General features: G+C 39.7%; 1 protein-coding gene across 1 annotated transcript in view; it reads left to right on the top strand.

Moving 5' to 3' along the window:
- The window catches only part of FAF1 (Fas associated factor 1), a 177,499-nt gene that overhangs the window by 125,950 nt on the left and 26,082 nt on the right, over positions 1–25,467 (top strand). The window contains exons 13-15 of the mRNA XM_064516191.1: positions 1,920–2,074; positions 16,061–16,197; positions 18,753–18,841. Coding sequence (XP_064372261.1) covers positions 1,920–2,074; positions 16,061–16,197; positions 18,753–18,841 — 381 coding nt within the window. The remainder of the gene's footprint in view (positions 1–1,919; positions 2,075–16,060; positions 16,198–18,752; positions 18,842–25,467) is intronic.

The raw sequence follows: 25,467 nt of genomic DNA, 5'->3' as shown, positions 1-25,467 counted from the left end.
AAGAATTTTTATTTCTTTTTCACCGTCTGCATTCGCTTGTCTTCTCAGCATGGATGTTTAATCTTTCTAGGCTTTGTGAATTGGTCCAAATGAATAAGTGGTGAGCTGTCTCTCTAGGAGCTAGAGGCTTATTCTAAGGCCCTAATCACTGAGTAAACACATCTTTGCCCTCCCTCTCTTACAACTGCTATATAATAGTCGAGATTCTAGCACAGTAACCTGGATATTGCAGGGATCGACGCTTTGAAATGCAGAATGGCTGATCCTCAAAAACAGACAGTGCCTGATCTTCCCCTGCCTCTTTCTTCTTTTTAAATTAAATATCACCACTGAAATGCTGTTTTATTGCTTGATATTGTGCATTAGTGCCCTGGATTTTCAAGTTTAGTTTCAGTCAACATTGTTGGCTGCACTTATATGGAACTCTGCATGTTAGGCTTATTAATGGCCCCTCCTGGCACATGTGTACTTGGGGCTGAAGAACATTTAAATTAAATTAGACAAACATTAATGCAAATTACTAATCCCTTTCCCAAAGTCTAATGTTCAAATGTACTCTTCTTTTTTTAAACAGTCATTAAGTTTTATCCAAAGCCAATATATGAGGTTATAGCCATACTTTTCTTTTCTTAAAAAAAAAAAAAAAGCTTGTCTCAAAATTGCATCCCATGTCTTGCTGTTTCAGTACACATCAATATCTAGTATTCAGTGTTATTTGTGATGAAGAGATTTGAAATGACTATTTAAAAAAAGTCTGAAAACACGATTTACTATATTGTCTCTAATATATATTTGCTGGGTGGCGAGAAGAGAGGGTGGAGATTTATAATTTTTCTGAATGGTGTTCATCATTCATCAAAGAGCAGATATAGGATCATGGTCTTTCCTAGCTCATAGTTTCCCTATATTTTTCTCAGTCTGCTTTTTACATTTCGGTACAGATAGGCTCACTTTCCAAAAGGTGGTCTGAGAACATCATGGGGATGCAACGCAGCTGTGTGCTGCTGGCTGCGAAAGCTCTGCTGTTCCTTGATAGGGTTTCAGGAGAACCAGGCACAGGTTACCGTGTTTCAAGGGGCCACCAACGTCACCTTCAGAAGGTGGCCTTTGTGAGCGTGGTAGCTACGATGGGGTATGTCAGCATGCACAAACGTGGTGCGGGATTCACATGTCTGCCCCATCTCCTGCACCCCTGCCCAGGTCCTGCGAACTCGCAGCTCTTCGCTGTGCAGAGGTGCAGTGCTGGCTCGTGTCCCTGGGCCTCTTGCCCGCTGGCACATGGGCTTGCAGAGGTGTCATGTATGAAGGTTACAGTATGAGAAGCTGCCAAAACATCCAGCACGTAGCATCACTGCCCTTGGACCATAGGTGTTTGTACTGGTACTTACTAGCTTCGCTCTTTTATGTGGCTCTAGATGGGCTGGTATAATACACTGTCATTCTTCCTAAGTTGATTATAAACGTATTTGTTTAGTGTCCTGGATACTGTTGTTTCGAGAGGTGTTCTTCTTCTTCAGGAGAATTATACCAAATATTATCTTAAACTTTAAAGAAAAGAAAGAAAAAAGACACATTTTTCAAGCCTAACTCTGTTAATAAGATTTTTTGGTTGTAGTCAAATGTGTATTGTTGTTTTTATGTTGTCAAGGTATAATGTATCATATTTTGGTAACCAAAAGAAAAGTTGTTTGGAAGAATAGAGAGAGACTTACAAATTTAGAGGGATGGACCATTTTGCCTTGAAATCTGTTGTTCTTTTTGTTTTTTTTCTTCTTCTTCTGTGTGTGCACACTGAGAGACTCAGCTCACGCTATAAACACTGTCGGGCGTACTAACACACAAACCTGCAGTTGCGATTTTCAATTCCTACATAATCTGAGGAAGTTTTCACTGCTCACCATCTCCTCCTGTCCTTGCAGAGAAAGCTTCTTGCTATCTACCTCCACCACGACGACAGCGTCCTGACCAACGTGTTCTGCTCCCAGATGCTCTGCGCCGAATCCATCGTCTCCTACCTGAGTCAGAACTTCATCACCTGGGCATGGGACATGACGAAAGAAGCAAACAGAGCAAGGTAACGCAATTCGAATAGTGAGCGGAGCAGCTTTTCTCTCAAGGAAGAGCTTATCTCTGCGTCACCTCTGTGTAGCAGATGTTTTGTTGCATGGTATGTATTAAAATAAAAAGCTTCATGCTTGTTCTCAGCTGATCTGTGACTCTGTGCTGTTCGACACTGGTTGGGAATTGGACCCTCCTCCCTTTCATTATTCCTGTGTAGGAAAAATAGTTCAACAAATTATTCCCCCTCTTCCTTTTTTTCTGAGTTTATTTTGCAAACATCATTCTCGGAACACGTCTTCAATGCTCAGCCATAGGGTGCTGTAATATTATGTGGCACTGGTTGTACGTACATAGGTGCAACTGCGTTAGAAGTTTTGCGGGTACTCTTTTGGAATAATAACTACTGTTGTTACAGATTTTTTTAAAAAGCATTTAATAATTTAAAATTAAATTATTAATTCAATTTAAATTTAAAGTAATTTAATATTAAAAAACAGATTTTACTAAAAAGATTAAAGCTAATAATTCTTATGAAGTTTTATGAACTCTCCAATTTTCTTACAGAACATACCCTTGGCAGTATTTGGGGATTTTGATACGTTTTAATATAATATATTAATAAATGCTCTCCGGTTTCTTGGACACCATCATTTTACTGATGAGTTAAGAAATAAAATCTGTAGATTCCTCCTTCTTGTAGTTCTTGTACATTAGCAACAAATTTTCATATCTTTATATGAAGATGTCTCTCCCCTTCAGTTAGTTAACAGTTGATCATAATCTACTTAAAAATAATGATTATATTTAGAAAGCAGACCTGTTTTTTTTTCTAACTTGGACTTTATTTTATCACTTCTATCTATACAGAAGACTACTGCTTGCCAGGATAGTGTTTTGGGTATATAACTTTAATGGTAATTATTCAGGTTTTTTAACAAAAGATGCTACAGTCATTTGGTCTGGGATAAGATTACCATTTTTTACATAATTCCATTAATTACTGAACAATTAAAAATGCAGATATATGTTCCTTTTGCTCTATGGCTTGGTAGAAATTGGATTTCTTTATAGGGCGTTCATGCATTCTAAGTCTGAAATATGTAATTATTGTTAGTATTTCCTTAAAGAAAGTGGGCAAAGGAGAACAGAACTGTCTCTTTGTCTAGTAATATACTTTTAAAGTGACACTTGGTTGTTTCACAGGAATTCCTAGCTTGACCTTCTGCATTTCGTCATTGCATGAATCAGCGGTTGTGTTCCTTGTTTTAATTTTTCTAGGTTTATTAAGGGACAATTAAAGACTATGGAAAAAAGCAATGGCAAAACAGATTTTTTAAAAAGTAAAAAAAAAAGAAAAAAGAGAGAAAAAGAAACATCTAGGCTCTTTCATGGGACCAAATACAGACTGGAAACTTGCTTAAGTCTTTTGGTATTGCCATTCATTGGCGGCAAGGAGCCTCCTCCTTTTCTTTTATCCCCCAACTTGGTGTAGAAGGAAACACTATTTCCAAACCATCTGTAGTGGCTCGGTTCAGCTGGCTGCCTGCTGTTCTATTGTCCCGTTTCCTTTTTCATTCTCTCGTTTCTTTTATTTCACAATGACAAAAAATTGCAGTGTAGTTTCTTTTGAAAAACTGTGTTTGAGGGGGTTTTTTTATGACTGACGATCAACAGCCATGTAATTGCTTTGTTGTGTTTTACTAAAGAAATCTATTAAGTAGCACAACTTTGATACACTAGTAATAAGAGTTTGCAGGTTAGAGAGACACCTGTGGTGACCAAAGCGACAGAAGCTGCTTGTTAGAAAGAGCCTGTACAGCTGTGTCCTATTAACTCCTTATGACACTTTTTAAAACACAAAATAAAGGGCTTGTTTAAGGCTTTATAGCTATTCTCAGTGAATCTAGTCCCCGATTGTGCAGTGTGATAGGGTTTTTAAGCCTACTTTTTTTTTCTCTCTCTCTTAACAGCAAAGAAACTGTCATACTAACAGTGAGGTCAAAAAATAGTAAGGGGTAAACAAGACATGCTGGCTCAAGATAGAATAGTTTCTCGTTTGTGTTTAGTGTCACATCCTGCTCCTTAGCCTGTGAGTTCTTCAGGAGGGCACGGTGCATCCTTCCCTCTACGGAAAACACCAGTGCGCTGCCGCATTCCCATAAATCCCTGCCCAGTACCGCTGTTTAATTGCTACGCTTCGTTATGCGACAAAACGACAGTGCTCCTGGAGCCTGTGCTGTCGTGCATCCCTACAAATACAGGTGCATTGGGGTCTTTTTCATATGAACGGTGAGAAGATAACAGCAGCAGGATCTGCTTTTCGCATGCCCGGGTAACCCAAGAGCAGCTTACTGGTGGCCGAGCACATCGTCTTCGTTAATCAGCCACCGTTCTCGTGTAACGGCATGCACGGACTCCTGTTTACCGTTATTAATAGCGTAACACCATGCTGATGACACTTGTGATGACTGCTTCTATGAAAGAGAACGTTTTTTTTTTCTCTCTCAAAAATATTTTGTCACCACATTTTGCTATTCGCAATGACTTCTTTTATTAAAGAAACTGGGAATGTTTTTGTACTACCTTAATGGTTTTTTTCCCAAAATTAATGTGTTACGAACCCTGGAATGATAAGGATGTCTGTCCGTTTCAAACCCAGTCCTACTGGGAGCTTCATTTCTTCTCGTTAACAAAATGGGGCTTCATTCTGAGCACTGCAGAACAGAAACAGCTCCAAAACGTGGATATTTCTCCTGACTGTTAATATGCTTTTTGGGTGACCTCAGTGCAGGACGTGCTTTGAATCCTGCATCGTCTTTACACTGGCACCGCTCAGCTGGGCTCTGTCAATCTTCTTCTTCAACACCCTTTGCCATAAAGTGAAGAGAGTTTTGTAGCTAGGACTAGAAATAAAATATCGTGTGCTGGTGTGAGGTGACTGCTAGCGGTAGTGCAAGGGCATAAGCAGTACAACTTGGGGAGTTAGACTTTAAAAAAAAAATTCTGTCTACAGACCCCCAGGACTGTTACTTCGTCAATCTGCGGGAAAGTTGTAGTTATTACGGTTAAGAGGATATTTTGGCTTTCATAGCTTTTGATTGTCTCTCCCATAAGGTTTGCAGGAAAGGGAGCAATTATTTTGAGTGAGTGCTGCAAATTATGTAGGTTTTAATTGCTAGAATAAAAGAATTGTAGTGAAAGTCACAAAATATTGTAATGAAATAATTAGCTATCATTTAGGAAAATAGCTTAGTATTTTTATAATACTGTTAAGGAAAACCTACATGAAAGTTTTATCACCTATATTTTAGACTTAGGGTTAGTGAGCAACTTTTTGGAATAGTCTTGTCGTTTATATTGTTCTAGGGCGTTTTAGCTAGTGGAAAATCTCTTTACTGTCTTTGGTGCAGAACGGCTTAGGGAAGGATACAGTCCAAGCGAGCGGTGGTGAGCAGGCAGGGAAGGGAGGGCGATGCAGCCTGCTGCTGTCCCGGCAAAAGCCGAGGCAGGTTATTCCATTGCTCATGTGCTCAATCCACAAAAAGGGTCTGGGCACTAAGCAATGTACTGGCATAACCTTCAGCTGGGATCACTGCAGGTGGGTACTTTCAGCGTGGGTTTCATGTCTCCGGAAGGGGATGCATGTGTGTGTCTTCAATGTTGTTGTTCATGCACTGGTGGGGCCCAAGGTTAGCTTGAATGTTGACTTCTGTTTTAAAAGATTATCTTTTTTAGAAGCATTAATACTTACATTTTTGAAGCTCTGAAAGAAAGAAAAAAGAAAATAAAGCTACAGGTATAGCTTTCACTTTCTTGTTTTATTCCGTTCAATTTGGGGTGAATCATAAGCTTGAGAATCACTGTTTGCCTTCCCATGCTCGCTTTATAAAGATTTGCGACCATGCCACTCTCCAAACAGCAGAAATAGGCTTACAGGAGCTGTCACGGCAGCGGTGGCTGTGTTTGGCAATATTGACAACCCCGGCCCTGCCTGTCGGGCTGAGCACGTGGCTGCAGCATCTCACCAGCGGTTTTGGGCCGTCCCACGGGCGGAGGGAGTCCTCGCGTTGCCAGAGAGGTTACGGGATGGATAGGCAGGAAGGCCCGGCACGAGCAACTGTAGTTCTGGCATCTTCTAACTTCAAATAGCTTCACTAATATGTTTGTGTGTATAGAAAGTATATACAAATGTATACACAAGCACATGCATAACTGTTTTTGGTAATTCATTAAATACACAAGCATGAATTAAGTAGTTCGTATATTTATATCCAGGACATAGATATAGATACATATGCATGCGTATATGCATATATGTACATATATACATGTACACACATGCACACACACTCTTATGTTTGTAAACACCACATTTATCAACACACATCACACACAGTATCAACAGACTTCCAATATATATAATGTTCACCAAGCAAAGCAATACCAAATCCGTAAAAAAAGTGACTGGCATGTCTGTAGCAGGGTTTCTGCTTTTGCTGCTGCCTTTGCCCTCAGGTGCTCTATTTCAAGGTGTCGCCTCAGCTCTCATGACAGGTACTTGTTAGTTTTAATGTTCAAATGATAGTTTTTCACTTTGCTTAATCTTAGGAAAGAGTTAATTGACTAAAGCACTTCTCAGCAGCAGGTTGTCTTCACCTGCAATTTCCGTCATCAAGTAATTAGCCATATTCACAGTTGCTGACCCTTAATACTAACCTACTGAATGATGCATGCCTGGATGAAGACCAGTTGACCATATTGCTCTAGCTCCCCAATCCCATTTGATCCTTCAGCAGCTATATTGCAGGTGTGGGGTCTGTGTGTGCTGGACTCGATGAGCGTTAATTTGTGACTGCCTCTTAAGGAGCGACTATAGATTCTGCATATGTTACTTGCAGAACTGTTGGACTTGTTCTTTGGGCTTTAAATCCTAATCAGGTTCAACAGAAGAGTGTGAAAATCTTATCTATTGTATTTTGCAATTTTTGTTTAATTTACTTTAATAGCAATACAGTGCCAGTCAATAAAAACAGGTCAGAAGTCTAATTAATGTTTTAAAAATAAAGGTTCTCAAACACCAGGAGAGTTTGTCATTTTCTGTATGGCTTGTTTTGAGGAGGAGGAGGAAAGAAGGTGAGGAGGGAACCCTTCTGTTCCATGATTACATCCCACCCGCTCATTTTCTCCTTTTCTCCTTTGCTTTTGATTTTAGTGGCGGTCTTAACAGAATGTCAAGATCAATTTGCAGCATGGTTTAACTCAAGGTTTGCATTCTGCCAGCAGCAATTGTCCTGGGGAACAATGCCGTGTGTTCTTGTAACTTCAGAAGCTTTTAGAAGGCTCATGGCAAGGGCAGCATCTAATGACTTTATTAGTGTAGGGTTTCAAAATGGGCTCAGTAATTGTTCGCATCTCTTTGTCGTCTAGTCATAATTACTGCATAGTATTGTTCAGGGTTGCACTTGTGAATAGTTTCCTAATAGCACTGAAATGAAGAAAAAAGGAAAAGGATAAAAGGTGATTGTCTCTTTAGATGGAGAACAAAACAGCCTGTATATAGATGATGGTTAAACTGTTTATTATACACCCACCAGAAAAGGTAAACTATCCCTGCCTAAGTATTTGTATACTTCAGGGTAATTTCACATTGGTAGTCTAAAAATGTCCAGATTTGGAAAGCTAAAAACCAGGAGAGAATGCATTTTAATTTGATCGTGATTGGTAAGGTATAGGTGTGTCTATAGTATTCAAATATATATAGAAAGTAGTCTCCCTGTTAATCTGATCAAGGTTTTCAGTGCATCATTATATGTGCCTGTAATGATATCTTAAAATCATTTTTAAAAATTGTTGGGCCACATAAGCTTACTAAACTGCTAACTTTGTAAGCATAAAATTTTAAAACACTTCTGAAAACAAAGCCCAAAGCAAGTTCTGTCCCATTGCACTCAAACTGCACCAGGGTTTACTGCACTCGCTGAACAGAAAGTGTGACAGAATAAAACTTTGTAGTGTCCCATGCAAAAGCGGTGCAGAGGAACAGGCAGTCAAGATGGACTTGCTGGGCTCCGAGGAAGAAGAAGGTGATTCGTGGCTCCACTTAAAACGCAGGAGTACTCAATGGCGCCAGCGAGGTCTCATGCCAGGTGGGATGGAGGCAGCTGAGAAGTTTAGCCGCATCTATATGTGTGCCTAAACTGCCTGTCAGGAGAAGAATTTCTGCTGGCAAAGGCAGAATTGGCTGTACTAAAATGCAGCAGAAAAGGGTGAATATCACTGGTACTGCAGGGTGCCTGGTGGGGACGGAGGTACCCACAGCGTGTCTCATCCTCCGTAGGTTACCGTGACTCTGCTTTGGCCTCGCGGCAGTTGCGTCTTGGTCCGCTCGGTGGGCAGTAAGGTATTTGCTGCCTTACAGCTGCTTCATTCCTTGAACACGGCCATTGCGTTTTCTTGCAGGCTCCTTAGGAGAAGGCACCCTAATTCCTTCAGCCCTTCCTTGTAGCTCATGTTTTTCAGATTTGTGATTATTACTGCAGCCTTCATATGGACACTCTGTAAGTGGCCCACATCTCTCTTGCTGTGCGGCGCCTAAAACTGCCTTCTCAGTACTAAATACAGAAAGGATTATTTCATGTTTTATAAACCATGCTTCTGTTTGGCTTGGCAAGCACACCGCTACGTTGCTTGCCTTTTTCACATCTGGACTTTTCCTCTCACCTTACTGCTTGATTCTTATTCTTTATTTGTGCAATTGTTCCTCCTGCTCAGAGACTTTCACTGACCTTGCTGAATTGTATTTTATTTGTCGGACCGTTTCTCTGATTCACGATTATTCTGAATTCTTCTACTGACTATCAATGTGCTTGTAGCTTCTCCCGCCTTACTGTTGTCTGTAAAATAACTAGACATATTCTCTATTCTTATCCAGGTTATTATTAAATCTAATTGTAGTGAACCTTAGCAAATCCTACATTACACGTCTTTCTAGTATGATAGACAATAATCAAAAGTACTACTGATATGCAAGTAAAGCTTGTGTTTTCCTTTCTCAGTGCAGCATTTGAGCAAGGGGTGCAGGTATATTTTATTTATACTTTTACCAATCATTTTGTCTGGTGTCCAGTGGTATCTGAGAGGATGGATTAATGAGTTTCTAGAGGGACGTGTTTTAGACAGAATGGGGTTATAAAGTGTTTACCTAATCTGTTTGAACCTTGCAGGATGAAATTAAATCTTCCATGTTTTATGAAGAGTTAGATAGCTCACTCCTCTAGGCTTTACTCTTGCATAAAGAAAAAGTGGGTAAAACCATGGTCTTTTAATCTGACTCCCTGAATGTTTTGCATGTGGATACTAAAGATGATATGCAGGTATATGATATGCAGAAGATATGCAGATATAATTCAGGCTGTTTTATGCATTTATCTAAAATGCAAATGGGAGCCCCCAGGCTGGGAAGCCTCTGCTCCCCGTGGACCGCTTATACAGGAGCGAGGGCCTCCAAAGGGCAGCTTGGAGCACTGCAGTTCAGTGCATCCGGCCATCCCAGGCAGCCTGGCTTTCCCAAGGCTTTAGGATTTCAAGGCCACGACTGGGAACCTCGTTGGACAAGCTTGTGCTCACGGTTTGGTGTTTGTTTAGCCCATTAATAGAGTTGTAGCTTTTGAGATTCAACCACACCTTGTGTCTGTTTCTCATTTGAGCCAATGGCTATGGCCTTAGAAACGTGGGTAGGACATTAACTCTGTGTTACGAAGGCTATGGATAGCAAGCTTATTTAAATACAGCATTGCATCGCCTCAACTCTTACATTTTTAATATAAATACCTCATCCAAAAATACTACTTTTACATTGACATTTTAGTGAGACTTGCGTTGACTTTGCACATTATAAAATTATTATTAAAAATAATTAGGAGTCTTGTGTATTTAATAATCACCATAATTTTCTTCGTGATCAAGAAAAAAGTTACAGCTTTCCTTTCTCACAGCTGTTTCTGAAGTTGTATAGTTTCCTTAAGGCAGGCAGGCCTTGGGGTTTATTCATGGGTCTGGCCATGAACAAATCATGATTTTTCAACCCAGCATCATCCAGGCTGAGGACTGAACACCAGTTCAGACTGACAGGGAATGGAGATTTTGGAAGAGGTTGTCAGGTTTGTCTTGCTGCCAGTTCTTGAGCGGGAATTCTGGTGGCAGATGGTGTAATGAGGCATCCACACTGCAGTACTTCCATTTAAAAGCCCTTTTGCAAGAAGCATTGTGGGCACCATGTGCCAAAGGGCCTCATTTTGGAAAAACTTCTCCAAAGCTTTCACAACAGTGTGTTAAAATTCAAAGTAACTGCAGGAATATTTGCACAAATGAGACTGTAACAAATAATCTAACCAAAGCTTCTGTTATTTATCTTGTGCAGAAAATAGTGGAAAATTAAAACAATTGCTAAATTCCTATGCAATTTTTTATAGTTATCTGAATACTTTTTATTTTTCTCTGTGCATTTGAGGGTGGAGTTCTCTGTGTATGGAAGAGAATTTGCCCCTCAGTGCTCTAGACAGATTTGCTGATACAATTGCTAATTAACTTTACGGGGTTGGGGAGGGCAGGAGGGTTAAGAAAGACAAAAGCAAAGGAGAGCTTATAATTTTTATATGAACATAGCAAAAAAGTTTGAAAATGCAGCATGAGGCACCCCTGTTTGCACAGTCCAGGTGTACCGTATGATGGCAAAACCCAGCTCGCTCTGCAGTAGCTTCATTCTGCAAGTTTACCTGATTAACAAAAAATGAGCTGAAATTAGCTTTTTAGATGTGACTGTTTTTTCTATAACCATGACTGTTGGTCATCTTTATTTTATTCATAAGGTCTTGAGAAGCTAGATTAATTTGGGGATGTATGCAGAGCTACTCATCCTATCAAACTGTACTATCAGTTTGATTCCAGTAGATAGCTGAAAATTGATCCTACTCCGTGCTGGTTCTCTGTTGCGGTTAATATTTGGATTCAGTCATGTTACCGATCAGCGGTGTCTCTTAAAGCAGTGCCAGTTGCCACCTCTTTCTGTGGGAAGAGAATTGCTCGGTGCGTGGCTCAGCGTTCGGGGGAGCAGGCAACAGTGCTGCATGCATTTTTAATAGAAATGCAGCGAATTCTTATTAGTTTGAATTTTCAATTCTTTGCTAAGTTATTGCTTTAATTCTTCAATTCTTTATAAACCCTTCTTCTACTAAACAAGAGTTTTTAACCAGGAATCAGGTTGAACCCGTTCACGCTGGGAGATGTGACGGCGTGGGAGCCGAGCAATGCCTCTGTCCTGTGCTCCGGCAGGGACTGGGCACCAAGGATGCTCCTAGCAGAGCACCGCCGCTTCCACAGCTCCTTAAATCCTGTTCAGGAACAGCACTGAACCTGGGGATGTTGCCGTCCGTGGGACAGAGGCACAGGAGATGGCACCGAGAGACGGGGGGCTGCCATTAGCGATAACACTGTTCTCTAGGGATTGTCCCTAAAAAAATGCAGCAGAATCTGCAACGTGTTGTAGAAGATGTGCACTGCACTGCAAGATCTTGGATCAGTCTTTCCCCTCCCCTTCTTCTCTTTTGAGGAAGCTAGCCTTGTGGTTCCTGAGCTGTGTTCTCTCCTGGTGCAATGCAGCATCTAAGCCTGGATTCATCCTAGCAAATTTTAGGCACTGAAGCAAAGTACTTGCATCAGGAGGACATGTGGTTGGGCCCTTGCTTTAGTCTTGAGGAGAGATCGTTACATTTGATTTGGTTAAGTACAACTGTCATCTTAAATCAGTAGTTCAGTCCTCTTTTTTACAAGAAAGCTCCAAGAAGTGTCTCCTTACTAAATCATTTAAATCGACATATTAAAGGGACTTTACATTTTTGCAAAGTATTTACTCTCATTGTTTGTTTGTTAGTCTTACTCATAGTATGGTAAGGAGGGATCATGTGTAATCATGGATCCAGACTCCACTACAGTAGATCCTGTTCGTAAGAATAACAAAAATGTGAAACAGCGGATGAATAAAACTAACACTTGAGCAGGAGGTGCATAAGGAAAGAATGAGATAATTCCAGTCATTATAATAATGATAATGAAAGACTAATCAATTTATACCACCCAAAAGCTCTGCTGTATTCATACGCTTTTCTTTTTTCCGGATGGATTTTTTTTGTTCACTGTGTTTCTGCATGGAATTAAACTTTTCATTAATGTGCACGTTCACGGCACAAGAATTATGAGCCACGGAGAGTTCATCTCCTGGTTGCTCAGTGTTGCTGTCAAAGCTAGCGAGAAGAACAAAACTCTTTTAGTGATCTGGGATCTGCCACTTCTAAGTGAGTTTTATTTTTGATTTGTTTCTATCAAGAATGACACACTGGATTTCTACTTCGCACAAAGAGGTTCATGAGTAAAGGGGTGTTCTTACTGTAGCCTCTCCGTGGCTTTGACAAAAATGATGATCCAAGCTTGATTTCGATATTAAATAGTGTGGATGCATGTTTCGATCTTTATACGCAGTTTTGGCCGGTGGTGGTGGAGCCGGGCAGCCGAGCCCCAGCTTTGCTGAGGGTTGCGTCTGCGCCCGCCTGGGCCGAACCGGCTCCCGCCACGTGTTGCCCCCGGGAAGTCCTGTCCTTTGCACTTGCGCCCGTGCAGGCAAGACGTAGCTACATGTCATCTAGATCAAAAGCTTCCCGGAGATCAAAATCTTGAGCTCTGGGCTCCACAGTGGTGGCAGCTTGTTTTGTTAAAAATTAAAAGCTGTATATTCCCACCAGAACATACTGTTGCTAAACCCAAGCTTTCAGAGCATCCTGGGTAGCATATCCAAAATCAAGAGCCGCTATAGACTGTAGACTTTAGGTACAATAAATAGTCCCTTTGTTCCTGCAACTCAATCACGTTTTAAACTTTTCTTTTACACCGAAAAAGCCAGATTTTTAAAAGTTGTTATTTTTTCATAATTGCATTTTTTTTAAAGCTTTTTAAAAGAAATATGAAATAATTTGAGCTTCGTGGTAAAATTACAAGAAAATATTGTGCCAAAATATATTTTGTATATCATTTGTCATATATTAGGTGTTATGGAATGATACCATTATACTCTGAGAAACTAACTGGTGTAGGATATGCTGCCAAAGTGATAACTCCCTTTAGAGGTTATCTCATGTGAAGGGATAAGTGTTGTGCAATTACCAGTAACGCCCAAAATTAACGTCTTCATTTCACGAGAGTAATTGTTTTACCGTGTGCTGCTTTTAACGAAGAGGCGTGCTATGTCTAAAATGCCTTTTCAAGCTACTTGCGTTTGAAAAAATTAAGATATGTTTGTAGTTTTTTTTAGGATTTGGTTTTGCATTTGTCAGGCCATGGTCGGCGGCTGTGGTTATTTTGTGGCTCTAATGGCTGCTGATTCTATTGCTAACAAGCCACAAAAGGAGTGAAGAAACCGCGCTGTCTGGCAAAACTCTTACTTTTTTGATGGACTTTATTTTTGTAACTTTCAAGAGTGCTTTTTAACGGATTTTTCCTTCATTAAGATAAATATATTTTTTGGCCTTTCTCATACTTCTCCCTCCTTGAATATTTTTGCGATTTAGAAATGAAAAGGCGAGTCGGGTGCCGTGTGCCCTCCCTTCCTGGCAGCGTTGCTCTGTTTCCGCTTTTGGTGGGAGACCACAGCCGCCCAGCTTGTGGTGGGGAACGCTTCTCCCTGCGGGGACGTCTGGCTCTTTGGGGAGCTCCGCGGACGCTTCCCATGGCAACTCGGGAGAGGCCACGGAGGAGCCGCACGCTTCCGTGTGGAGGGGAGCAAGAAGATCCTGTCCGAGTGATGGGTTGGATAAGAGACTGGTTACAGCCCCAAATCGTTTTGGTCCTATTTGCCTACTTCTGAAGGCAATATATATTAGCGTGGAGAAGGGGTTTTTTATTTTTATTTTTTTGCCAGATATGAATGTGGCAGAAGGTCAAGGGGCCCGCAAACACTTGCTCGGAGTCGGGAGCACTGGGCGGCCGCGGCAGGCAGTCGGGGGCTCTCAGGTCGGAGTTGGTTGTGGTATGGAAGCGACGCTGGCTGAATAAAAAAAAATCATCTGGAAAAATAATCCTTTGGGATATCTTTTACCATACTGAACTAGCTGCTTGATTCGGAAAGCCGGGCGTGCGGCTCCCCGACCCATCACCAGCGCATTGGGAGACTTGGAACTTGGGCCGCTTTGGTGCTGCCAAGCGTTGAGGACCATCCAGCAGATTTTATACGCAGATCTCAGGAATTCAGTTCAATTGCCAACTATCCCTATTTTATCTCATTACTTCTAGGAGTGAAACCCGAATTTACAGAAGGCAGCTTGCCGTGGGACATCACCACTGACTTCTGTGAATCCAGGAATTTATTTAACTATTCCCACCTCGGAAAAGAAAATCAAAAAAACCTTATTTTGCTTAAGAGTTCATATGTCCAGACTTTCTTGCCTCTTTATTTTGTCTTAAGCGGGTGGTATGTCTTTAGTTAGATATTTCTGGTAGATCAGTCCCTTAATTCCCCCGATCATTTGGGTTGCTTGTGACTAACCATTGCCGTTCTGCGTCGTTCCCTGAACTGCAAGAGATGGGGAACGAAGGATGGAAGGAGAGGTGTTTGCTGGTAACCTGGATGGTGTTGAAATAGTTGCTGGCTATCCCTGCTTCTTGCCTTCCTTTCAAGTATGGTTACAGTTATAGTACAAGTTGGCTTTGAGTTGGGATTTTTTCATACTGCAGGTGCCTTCAAGTCAAAGCCCAGTGCGGTATTCATCAGGCCTCTCCACTTTCAGCCATTTTATTAGTTAGAAGATATATTGATTACAAAATTACACTTTTGAATCTTTTCGGTATCTTTTGATAACAAATGATTTAGAGCACTTGACATTTTAATGCAGTTTGTCTTTTCAAATAGATTTGGCTTCTAATGCATGTGACAACAGGACTTGGCGCTTCAGTTAGAGCATACATTTCAGAGCAGTTGTTACCTAAAATATTATCATAAGGCATAAGAAAACACACGATTTAAGTTGCCTTTCATGAACGTAATTAAGAATTAATAAGCCTGTACCAGTGGCTAGTCCTCCGAATTTCCACTGTTTTGCCTTTTGTGACCCGTGTTATTAAAAGTCCATTATTTTTACAGACTTTATTAAATTGGATCTTATTAAAGCATTCTATATTTGCATTTGGTCTTTCATAATTCATTATTATTATGACATTTACTTTTTACCATCAGATCTGAAAACATATCATAAGCTACCCTTTTCTCTTGAAAGAAATGCTAATTTCAAACAGTCCTCTAATGGAAGAGAAAAGCTTTATCAGTTTTTTCATTTATTCAAGATCGTGTTAAGAATACTAATGCTAGACTTCTGTATGCTAATATCTGAGAGCTTTTTTTGGTCAAAAGCTTAGAATTATTGTTTTTAGATCACGCTGCTACGTTTGTCGCTGCCAGGGCACTAGTACAAAAGAAAATACAATTCTAAAGTACCATGTTTTAATTCTGTGATGATAAAAACATTTTCTTGATCGTTCATTGTTAAATTGTGCTTCTTGTATGAAGTGATGCTAATTCTACACTTCTTCGTGCTTGCTAGATAACGTCTTTACTTCGTTCCTTTTCAGAAGTTTTGAACAGTTGATTTAGCATGATTATTTTTGGGGGGTAGCTTCGTATTATAATTTACAGAATAACATAAGAGAAAATGGGATTCTCCATGGATTAAATCACGGTCACTGCCACTTATTAATTATTTTTATCAAATTTGTAAATATTTTCATAATTTGATCATAAAAAGGAATAAATAACCTTAGAATTGATTACAGAAGCCTAGATGTTAAACAGTAGATAGTACACAAGCAAATTGCTGAATCTAGCATAAGTATTTTTTGAGCAGTAACTTAAAAGAACCCAAAAAACTCTACAATGTAAACTAATATTTTTTTTCCTACATAGGTTTCTGACGATGTGCACTCGGCACTTCGGGAGCGTTGTAGCCCAAACAATTCGAACTCAGAAGACGGATCAGTTTCCACTTTTCCTTATTATTATGGGAAAACGATCATCTAACGAAGTGTTGAATGTAATACAAGGTACAGTTCTTGCGTTATATTGCAAATATTTCATATGTGGGTATGGAAACTGTTAGAAGATATCTTTGCTAACAGTTTCTCTTTTGAGGTATTCAGAATATGAGTTTATTGCACATTAAAAAAAAAACTTTTAGTTGCCATGATGGAAATAGCTATTATTCATAAATGTATTATTTAACATGGCATTAGAGATTCAAGTTGCCATCACTGTAGTAGAATCAGGCTTTTTTGGGTTTTTTTGTTTTGTTTTTTTTAAGTTGAAGCCAAGTTTTCTAAATAAGAAATTCCACTTAGGTTTCAAATTTATAATTAGATAAATCCCTGATTTACAGAAGAACTTGGAATGCACTTTTTGTGCGGTGCAAGAATGCATTTTGTTCTTGGTGTGTAGCTCCTCGTTAATGCATGGACTCCTGTTGCACGTAGCGGGCTAGTATTTGAACACGACTTTGCTTTTGCAGACCTGCCTGCAGTGTTGAGACCCCAAACTGGATCAGAATTTTAAGTTGCTAATACAGTGTCATATAAACAGGACTTTCCGGCTTACATGAGCCGTTCTTTCTGACACCAGCGTTGCTCTGATTTCACTGACAGTAAGGTTACTCAGGTGTGGGATGATGCCCTTAGACTGTTCTTCTCTGTAATTCTCCAAACGAAATTGTGTAAAGGAATAGGTACCCCTCATTTCTTTTGTTTTCTCCTCAACTATTTTCTCATGTATTTGTTGTTTATATCTAGCCATCTTCATTCTAATCTCTTTATTTTCCTAAGGAAATTCGGCCTCAAATTCTTCGCACTGTAAAGTCATTTGCCTTTTGCACAGTGTTAGTGTTTCCCTTCTTCACAAGGGATTAGTAATTGGCTTAAGCAATCTGCAGTGCTCCTTCCTATGGCCAAAATTATTTTTGCTTGTGCGTTTCCATAGAAATCCAAGTTTTTCAATGAGTGGTACATATTTTGCCTCCTTAGTGCAAAGTACAGTGCAAAACTAATTCATGGTACTTCTGTCACTTCTAAAACTTGTTCCATCAAAATAACCTAATAACTAGATTTTCTCTTGGTTATAGCTCTGTGGCATAGTTTAGCAGTTGTGTAACTTTAAACACCTGTGTTATCCCACTGAAGTTGGTGGTGCTTACTGGCTTAAATTACATAACTGCTTTAGCAAATTGGTGATTTGGAGACATAACATAAAGCTGCATTATATTATCAAATAATCCAAATAATTTCATAGCACTCATTAAGTTTTAATTATGTGTCAGTTTTCTGCAAAGAACCTTTTGAACTAAACTAACATAAACTAAAGCGATAATCTGTTGCTGCCTTACCTAAATTTGTCTTAGCATTCAAATTCTAACAAAAATCAAAATGTGCTGTGCTTGCTATTTTCCCGTGAATTGGAACATTGGTATCTTTTAAGATTATGCCCTCAAACAAACCGTATTCTCTGAAGTTACACATGTTGTAGCATGCTGGATACAATTTTCTGCTAAGGAAGGTAGCGACTGCTAGCCGTGGGAACAAGGAGCGCCTTTCAAGGCTGGGTGAGGAGGCAGTGTTTACAAAAGAGATACAACAATATAGAAACCTAACTCCCAGGGGAATTTATTGAAATGTGGGCTAAGTTTGGTTTTGATTTTTGGTTTTTTGCTGGTGTTGGAAGCTATGGGGATTGGGTTTTTTTTTTTTAATTATTTTTATTTTTGCTAGTACTGCGGTTCCTATTTAGGTTAGGATTTTGACCGGCATCACCAATTTAAATGTAGGTCTTGTTGGTATTGTTGTACTAATATCCAAAGACTGTTTTTAGGTTGGCAGATCTTAAGAGCTTATAGTCTTAGCCTATTTCTCGTGGAGAAGTGGTCTTACCTTTAAACTGCTAAGAGAAGGAGCTCTAATGGGTAGTCTGCTCTTCCATCTAAGAAGAGAAACCAAAGGTTGAGTTGATTCCTTGGTAGGAAACTGAACAGATCTTTCAGCATTATCAAAGAGTGGGAGGCACTGCTAAAAATGTGAGGAGCTTTCCATCTACCTGAATAAAACGATCTACCTGAATAAAAATGTGCATGCCCACATGGTTTTGATCGTCCTATTCTGTTTTTTCCGTATTTCTAAACAATCCGCTTGGATTGCTTGGCAATGCTACTGGATGCTACTGGCAATATCCTTCCTCCTGTTACTTGACAGTCTGCCTCAATATACCGAAGACTTCTAGACGTGTAAAATCAGTTTCGTGTCAGGGACCCTCAGATATCCTACTTTCCTTTAACATCAATAGTAATCATAATAAAAAAAGAGTTATTCAATGCAAGTACAAAAGCAGTTGTTCATATTTGGGCCACCTAAAATTTTAGCCTATGATCAACGTTTGTCTGTAAAAACAATGTTGAGTTTTCAATAAAACAGCAATTTAAAAGCATTCTACTGAGATATTAGCATCTTCTGCGCTGTCATTTTTTTAAACTCTGGTTATTTCTTATGGATTAATTCTAAAATGACTTCATTTTTTAATAACTTTAATGATATGAAGTTCAGCTATCTTCCTTTGTTGCTAGGTAACACAACAGTGGATGAGCTAATGATGAGGCTGATGGCTGCGATGGAGATCTTCAGTGCCCAACAGCAGGAAGACATAAAGGATGAGGTGAGAGCTGAAAGTTCCTGCAGATACCTATTGGCTTCCGCAAGCGACTGGGGATACAAAATTAATCAGCTGTCTCTCTAGCCAATGAAGTGAGGTACTCTGTGCTTTAGTGTGCCTCTTCCATCATCAAAGAGAAAAACATTAGGTCTGCTTTATATATTTAGTTGGGTCTCTCAAAAAGCTCCTCCTTATTCATTTACTGGTGTTTTCGGAGTCCTTGGGTTTTTTTTTGTTCTTTTTTTTTCCTGAATATTAGTCATGAGTAACTGCTTAAATTTACAGTGGTATTATGGAGCTTAATACACTCATACCAGGAAATAACAATCACATATTTTCCCAATGATCACCTCTAAATCATAGGTAGAAAACAAAAAATGTCTTAATGTACACATTTGAAAGGAGATTGAAAAGCAGCCTTAAAAAACAAACCTTACCAGTACTGAATCACCATTCAAAACAATGCAAAGTGGGTAAGTGATGACATGACTTTTCAAAAACAGTGTTTCAATTACATGGAAGTAGACACAACGAGGTATACAGTTGAGAGATGTTTATCTGTTACTTTATAAATTGAGAGTGACATTTTGAAGTAATGAAGTACTTAGTTAGGAATTTATAATAATAGGTGTGTTGCCATTCAAGATTATTGTTATCCTGTTGCATAGACATTGATTGACAATAATTCACTAAACACATTCTTCACATTTAAATCTTGTGTCTCACTAGTAGGAGATTTACCAATTATGGTTATAATAATATGAAGGCATGGTATCTGCACAATATTTGTAGTTCTCTTTTTTTTCTTCTTCATTTATGCTACCTGTAATTTGTTGGTAAAGAAATTGACTTTGATTTTGTTAATACTGAACACAAATTTTAATATGAGGATTGCAAAAAAAATCTGAGGCACAATGTAATTGAATTTTATATTGCATTTTAACAGCAATAAGTTTGGTATGGCTTTTTTACTGTTTTAATAAGAAGTTAAAATTCAGATCACAAGCAAGAGTTCTAGGAAATGCTCAGGACTGGAAACTATAAAAGCTGATAGAGATGAAGAATATAGGAGGAAAGAAAAGCATATAGAGACCGGGAGATAGGAACAAGTAAGGGATAGGAAAAGGAACTAGAAGTAAGTGTGGAGAGGCACGGAGATAGGAGCAGAATAGAGAGAGGAAGAGAGCGCTTGCTATTCAGGAGCAAGGGAGGATCCAGGTGAGATAGTGAGAGAGCTGCTCTAGGAGAGTAAAACCATGTGGGTATAGCAACAGAGAAAAAACGTGGGAGTGAGGAAGGGAAAGCTTAGGAATGAGAAGACTCGGTAATCTCCAGAGCATGGTCCTCTGGGAACCAAGAACTGGCCTCTGCGTCCTGAGCTTCTGTGGGCCCTTCCCTGGAGGGTAAAAAGAGCAAAGCAGACTGGTAATACATGTCCCCATTATGATGACTTGAATTTTTCCTGAATTCTCACTTTACGTGCTCTGCCTGTGTAGGGAGAGTGGAAAATTCATTTTTATACATTCTTCTAAGATCTGCCGTTGTCCATGTCTTCTCTAGTCTTTGCCCACATTTTCTTGTCTCTGAGAGCACCAAGAGCATTTCTTCCCCAGCAGGACTTTTTTCTAATATATTTTGGCATTCAGAAAACTAATGGAAATGTTTCATAAACTTGGGGACAGATTTATAGATGCTATGGGTTCTATACACAAATACATTATTTACTTATAACTTGGCTTGACTTGTTACAAGCTCGTAGAAAAGGTGATCTCAGACAGTCATGCCTTTGAAGCAGGAAGTCTATTTTTTTTAAAAAAAGAAGATCCTTCTATATGAAATTACTACTTCAGAAAGGAAGTATTTAACAAACAGTCTGTACTCAATAGCAGGCTTTCACCTGAAAAAAGAATTGTCTTTTTGTGGTTTGCTACCTAATATGTAACTTTCGTATCAGTCTTGTACTTGACAATATATAGTGTTCAAACATCAACACCTTTTTTCTTTTCTTTTTTTAAGATCTTATTGCAGTTGGTGCAATTTTTTTCCCAAATATTACAATAGCAAACAGGATACAGAGTCCGGTTTCTGTTACTGTTTTCTTAATAGCAACAATAAGTCATCACAAAACCACAAGAAGATAAGCAGAAAATTCTTTTGTGTTTTTAAAAAAAGAAGCCAGCTATATAGCTTTGTTGTAAACAGAAGCGTGTGAAAGAGAGAAAGAGAGCTGGAAACACTTGTAAATAACAGCATGAAATCATTAATGAGTCAGTTCACGCAGCTGAACTTCTCCACTTTGGATTTTTAACTTGCATGCACACGAAAGCTTCAGACACAGCTCCTGCGTGGTTCCGTGTAGCACAGCATGTTTTGCAGTGCCCTCTGATGGTTACTTCAGTACAGGATGGCTGTTACCACTGCCAGTTAAGGGTAGAGGTGTTGGCACGGACGCTGGCTGTATCTGTTCAGGCATTGCGTTACAGTCGGTTCCCTGTCACTGATCGTCAACTGATATTGTAGGCAGGATGCTCAGAACAGTGTCATGGACCTTATCTCACTGGAGGGAAGTGAGTAACTTTGTTAGCTCGTGGTAGTAGTATGGCTAGCTAAAACCTGTGCTTTTGTGTCCAGATTTTAGTAAAATCTACTGGTTTAGCCTCATAAAACTTTAATCAGGTAAATTTGGGGCTTTTATTTTTTTAATGTCAAGTGCTAAAATACCACCATTTAATTAGGGATTGGATGTAACCTCTAGATTTGTTTATTGTGCTGGATGAAGCTCTTTCACATGATCTCCAAAGAAACACCTTAAAGAACATTGTAATGCATACATGCACTCACAGTACTCACAGTACTCAAGTAATGTACCTGTTTTAAGATAACAGCGGTGCGTAACTTATACATCCACTTTTTCTCCCAAGCTTTCCTAAAGGGACTCAAACCTGCCCACCCCTTCTTTTTCTTTCTCTCCCCATGGCTTCTGGGCCAGTTGTGAAGCATTAGCCCTGTGGCTTGCTGCTTGTAAGCCATATTGATTAGACAAGGTTTTGGAAACCCCCTGCCTCTTTTGGACCACACTGTTGATAGGTCTTTGTAGACATGTTGTCTAGCTGTCATGCTGTCTCTATAAGTTTCAGTTACTTAAATTGCCATAGTAACATGCCATAAATAAGAGAGTATGATCAGTAATGTACTGTTGTTGTGTAAATGTGGCGCTTTTCGTAAAGAAATGGCCAGTGGATAATTAAATGGTGGGCTGCGAGCTCATCACAACCAGCGCCAACAGCAGCAAGGCCCGTTGGCCAGGATACGATCCCACCGCTGTCACTGCGGTCGGGTCTAGGGTCTGAAGTCCAACTTCAGGTCGTGTCTGCAAGATTATTCTGAGGGATGAACAGATGGATTTACTACAAAGCAACATCACTTTACAGCTGTTTCTTTTCATTCCCTCTCCCCCTCTTATTTTTCCTGAGGATAACATTAGACAAAAAATAAGAGCGAGCACTCATATACCCCACAGGCAGGGCTGACTGGCCAGCGTCAACCCTCGGACGTGCGGAGTTGTGTTGACATCTTCCTGCACTAGGGGAGATCACCAAGTCCCAGTGAAGTATTCAGTCCTACGTGTTTCTTATCCCAGGAGCAACTTCAGGCTCTTTCTGGTGGTACTAATAGAAGCTGCACTAATGGTTTCATAAATCTATTGGATATATTTTGCTTTTCTAACCATGTGTGATCCTCTAGCTCACACTGCCTATGTTTATATCTCAACTACTGTTCAGATGGTAGGGTTGTTTTTTTGTCCAAGAGAGGCCCCAAAAGCAGAAACAACCAGCTTCTGCCAGCGTTGATCAAGGTGTGAACTGAGATTTTGCAAGGATTGACTTTGAAAAGAGTGCCTAGCACCTTTTCCTCTTAAATGTCGTTGCATGGTACTGGACGCAGAAAAGCAAGGATGACTTTACAATATCGTACGCCTTACAGTGCCCATCTTTAAACACTTCTGTTAGTTTGCTTACTTTAGTTTGATAGTTAAATAATCATTTCAGCTTTGCATGATGGGCAAGAATAGATGCGAGTTAGTTCCATTGTGAAATTAATGTGAAGAGATCCCTGATTAAATACTGGCATTACAGCACAACACACCTGTTCTGGGCCTATCCTAAACATTTTTCCTCTGTTGCCTGAGGAGGAGGCTTCTCAAAGGATTACAGTAACACTTTTTGACAAGCTTATTCAGGGTGGGGTTTCCCTGTAATGACAGGGCTCATTCGATGATGTCTCAGTAATGCATTCTTTTTATTTTTGCTGTCAACATTTATTACTGTAAAAGCATTGACTGTTACACAGCTGGTCCAACTTGTCCACATTTAAGTAACAGTAGGTCTATCATAGTGTTTACTTTTGTAGTTACGCAACTTTAGCACTCCTGCTCTTGGATTAGACTTCAAGGTATAATTGTAATACCTAAAATTGCTTGAAAAAAAATTCTTATTTTTACAAATTCAAATTAAAACCTTCAGTTCACTTTAAACTACCTCCAGCTGACACACTGTTTTCTTTATTGTAAAAGAAGGGGGATATTCAAGAATTTTAAACTGCAAAAACTGCTGTAAACACATTTTGACTGAAATTGAGCTATACAAAAATGTGGACATGCAAAGTCAAATTCTTTGCTCTCTGATTGTAGATGACATCTCTTTTTCCTACATATTGATGAAGCGTGAGGAAAATATATGTCTTCCCTGACTAATATCTGGATGGGGATTGAAAAATATGTAAAAAACCCGAAAACTCCAAAGCAACAACATGACATAAATTCATCTTCTTTTCATTACCACAGCTCCTTTTCATGCCTTGGCCATGAGGCGCTCTGTCACTGTGTCTCCCTCCTCTGCTGCCTCGCTGCTGTCACACATAAGGGATTTTCTTCCTTTTTGATAGGATGCCTTAACACTTTTCCTAAGCTGTATCTCACATCCACAAAGGAAACTACAGAGGAATGGTCCTTGTTGATATTCTCCTCGTCTGGGATCTGTTTGCTTTTTCCTCCTTGAGATCAGTCTCTTTGCTCTGCTCCGCAGCTGCAGTCGTGTTCTCCAGGTAGCAGATAGCCCAACTGCGTCAGATAGCCCTTCAGCCCCCCTCTATAGGCACTGCAGCTTACGGTCAAATCAGTAGAAATTAAGCATTGGCATACCTTTGATAATCTCTGTTCCGTCCAGCCCTGTCCTCTGTATCATGCTGTATAGTATTCTCTCAACAGGAGGTTATGAGAATAAATACATGAAATTCATTAAATTCTAACGCACAAAAACATTATGGTGATGACAGCCATCTAGCTAAGATTGTAATTTAACCCCTCTAAAATCCAATTAGCACATTTACTAATTATTACTAGTTATAACTAATTAAACTACAGTAATCAAAATTTATTTGATTTTATTTTCCAACTGCGTACTTGTAATACTCTAGCACTCCAAACCTCTAAGGTCTGGGTTTCCATTGGGCACCTCTCCGTACCGACCCGCAGCAGATACGATCACTGCCGTCAAGAGTTTATGGACCACTTTGAACCAGGACACAGCGCAAAGGAGTGACGGTGGGAGGATGGAAGACGAGATGAAAATATCTTTAGTTCAGATGGGTTTTCTGCTGCACGTCCTGATGGCTCCAGTCACTGGATACTAGTTTAGCCTTTTTAACAAACAGCAGCTTTCCCTGCTACGCAGCTCAGCCTGGTGGGTGTCTTAGGAGGACTGGCTGCCTGATCTCCTGTGGAAAGGAACAGCAGGGCTGCTTCTTGAAGGTTTCAGTTCTGGTTTTTTTTTTTTTTTTTCTTGTCATGTGAGGTAATTCCCAAAATTCAGTATTTGGAAGTGGCTTTCAGTCTTCGCCATAGATAGGCAGGATTCTTTGATGCTCTCTCTGCGTTGTCCTGCCCCTCTTTGCCCACTTGGTCCTTCCTCCCCCCTGTGGGTCTGGCACTACCGAAGTTTGTATTTGCTTTGTTTTCATCGTTCTCATGTGCCTAACACATTTTGTGTACACTTTTTTCTTCTATATCTTCCCCATCACATATGCTGAAGTTATACAATGTGCAAGTCTGTCATCTTCAGTGAATCACGTTAATGCCTTTATTGCGCTGCTCTGTTTGGGCAAAGGGGTGTTCCTCTTTAACGCTACCGTGAATAGCCTTAAGCACTTGCATTTTTTAATTCCAGGAGTGGTTCAGCGAAATGGACTGTCTGTCAGATAAGCATTCAACATTTGCAAATACACTTTTTTTTTTTTTTGGTCTTTCTTGTAACAGCCATTTATTCACTGATGCTCTGAGATCATGTCCTCTGGTCTTGGTTACCTTCTCAAGTTTTGTATTGCCTGTTTTTACTTCATAGGAATAACTGACTCCAAAGAGCAACAGGGAATAAAGTGTAACACATCTCCTTGAGACAGAGCAGGCGCAAAACTGATATCTGATAACTCCTACATTCACAAATAACAAAAAAAAAGCCTAGAAGGGCCAAAGCTGACTTTTCTAACAAAATATCCCATCCAAAAGGCTGTTTTCTTGCCCTTGTATAATCAGCAGGAAAAGGGGGGTTGCTGTCCTAAATCCAGTCAGAAAT

This window comes from Dromaius novaehollandiae, chromosome 8 (assembly GCF_036370855.1).
Source record: "Dromaius novaehollandiae isolate bDroNov1 chromosome 8, bDroNov1.hap1, whole genome shotgun sequence".
NCBI lineage: Eukaryota > Metazoa > Chordata > Aves > Casuariiformes > Dromaiidae > Dromaius > Dromaius novaehollandiae.
Note: the sequence above shows the minus strand (reverse complement) of the source record. Positions and strands in the feature narration are given on the sequence as shown.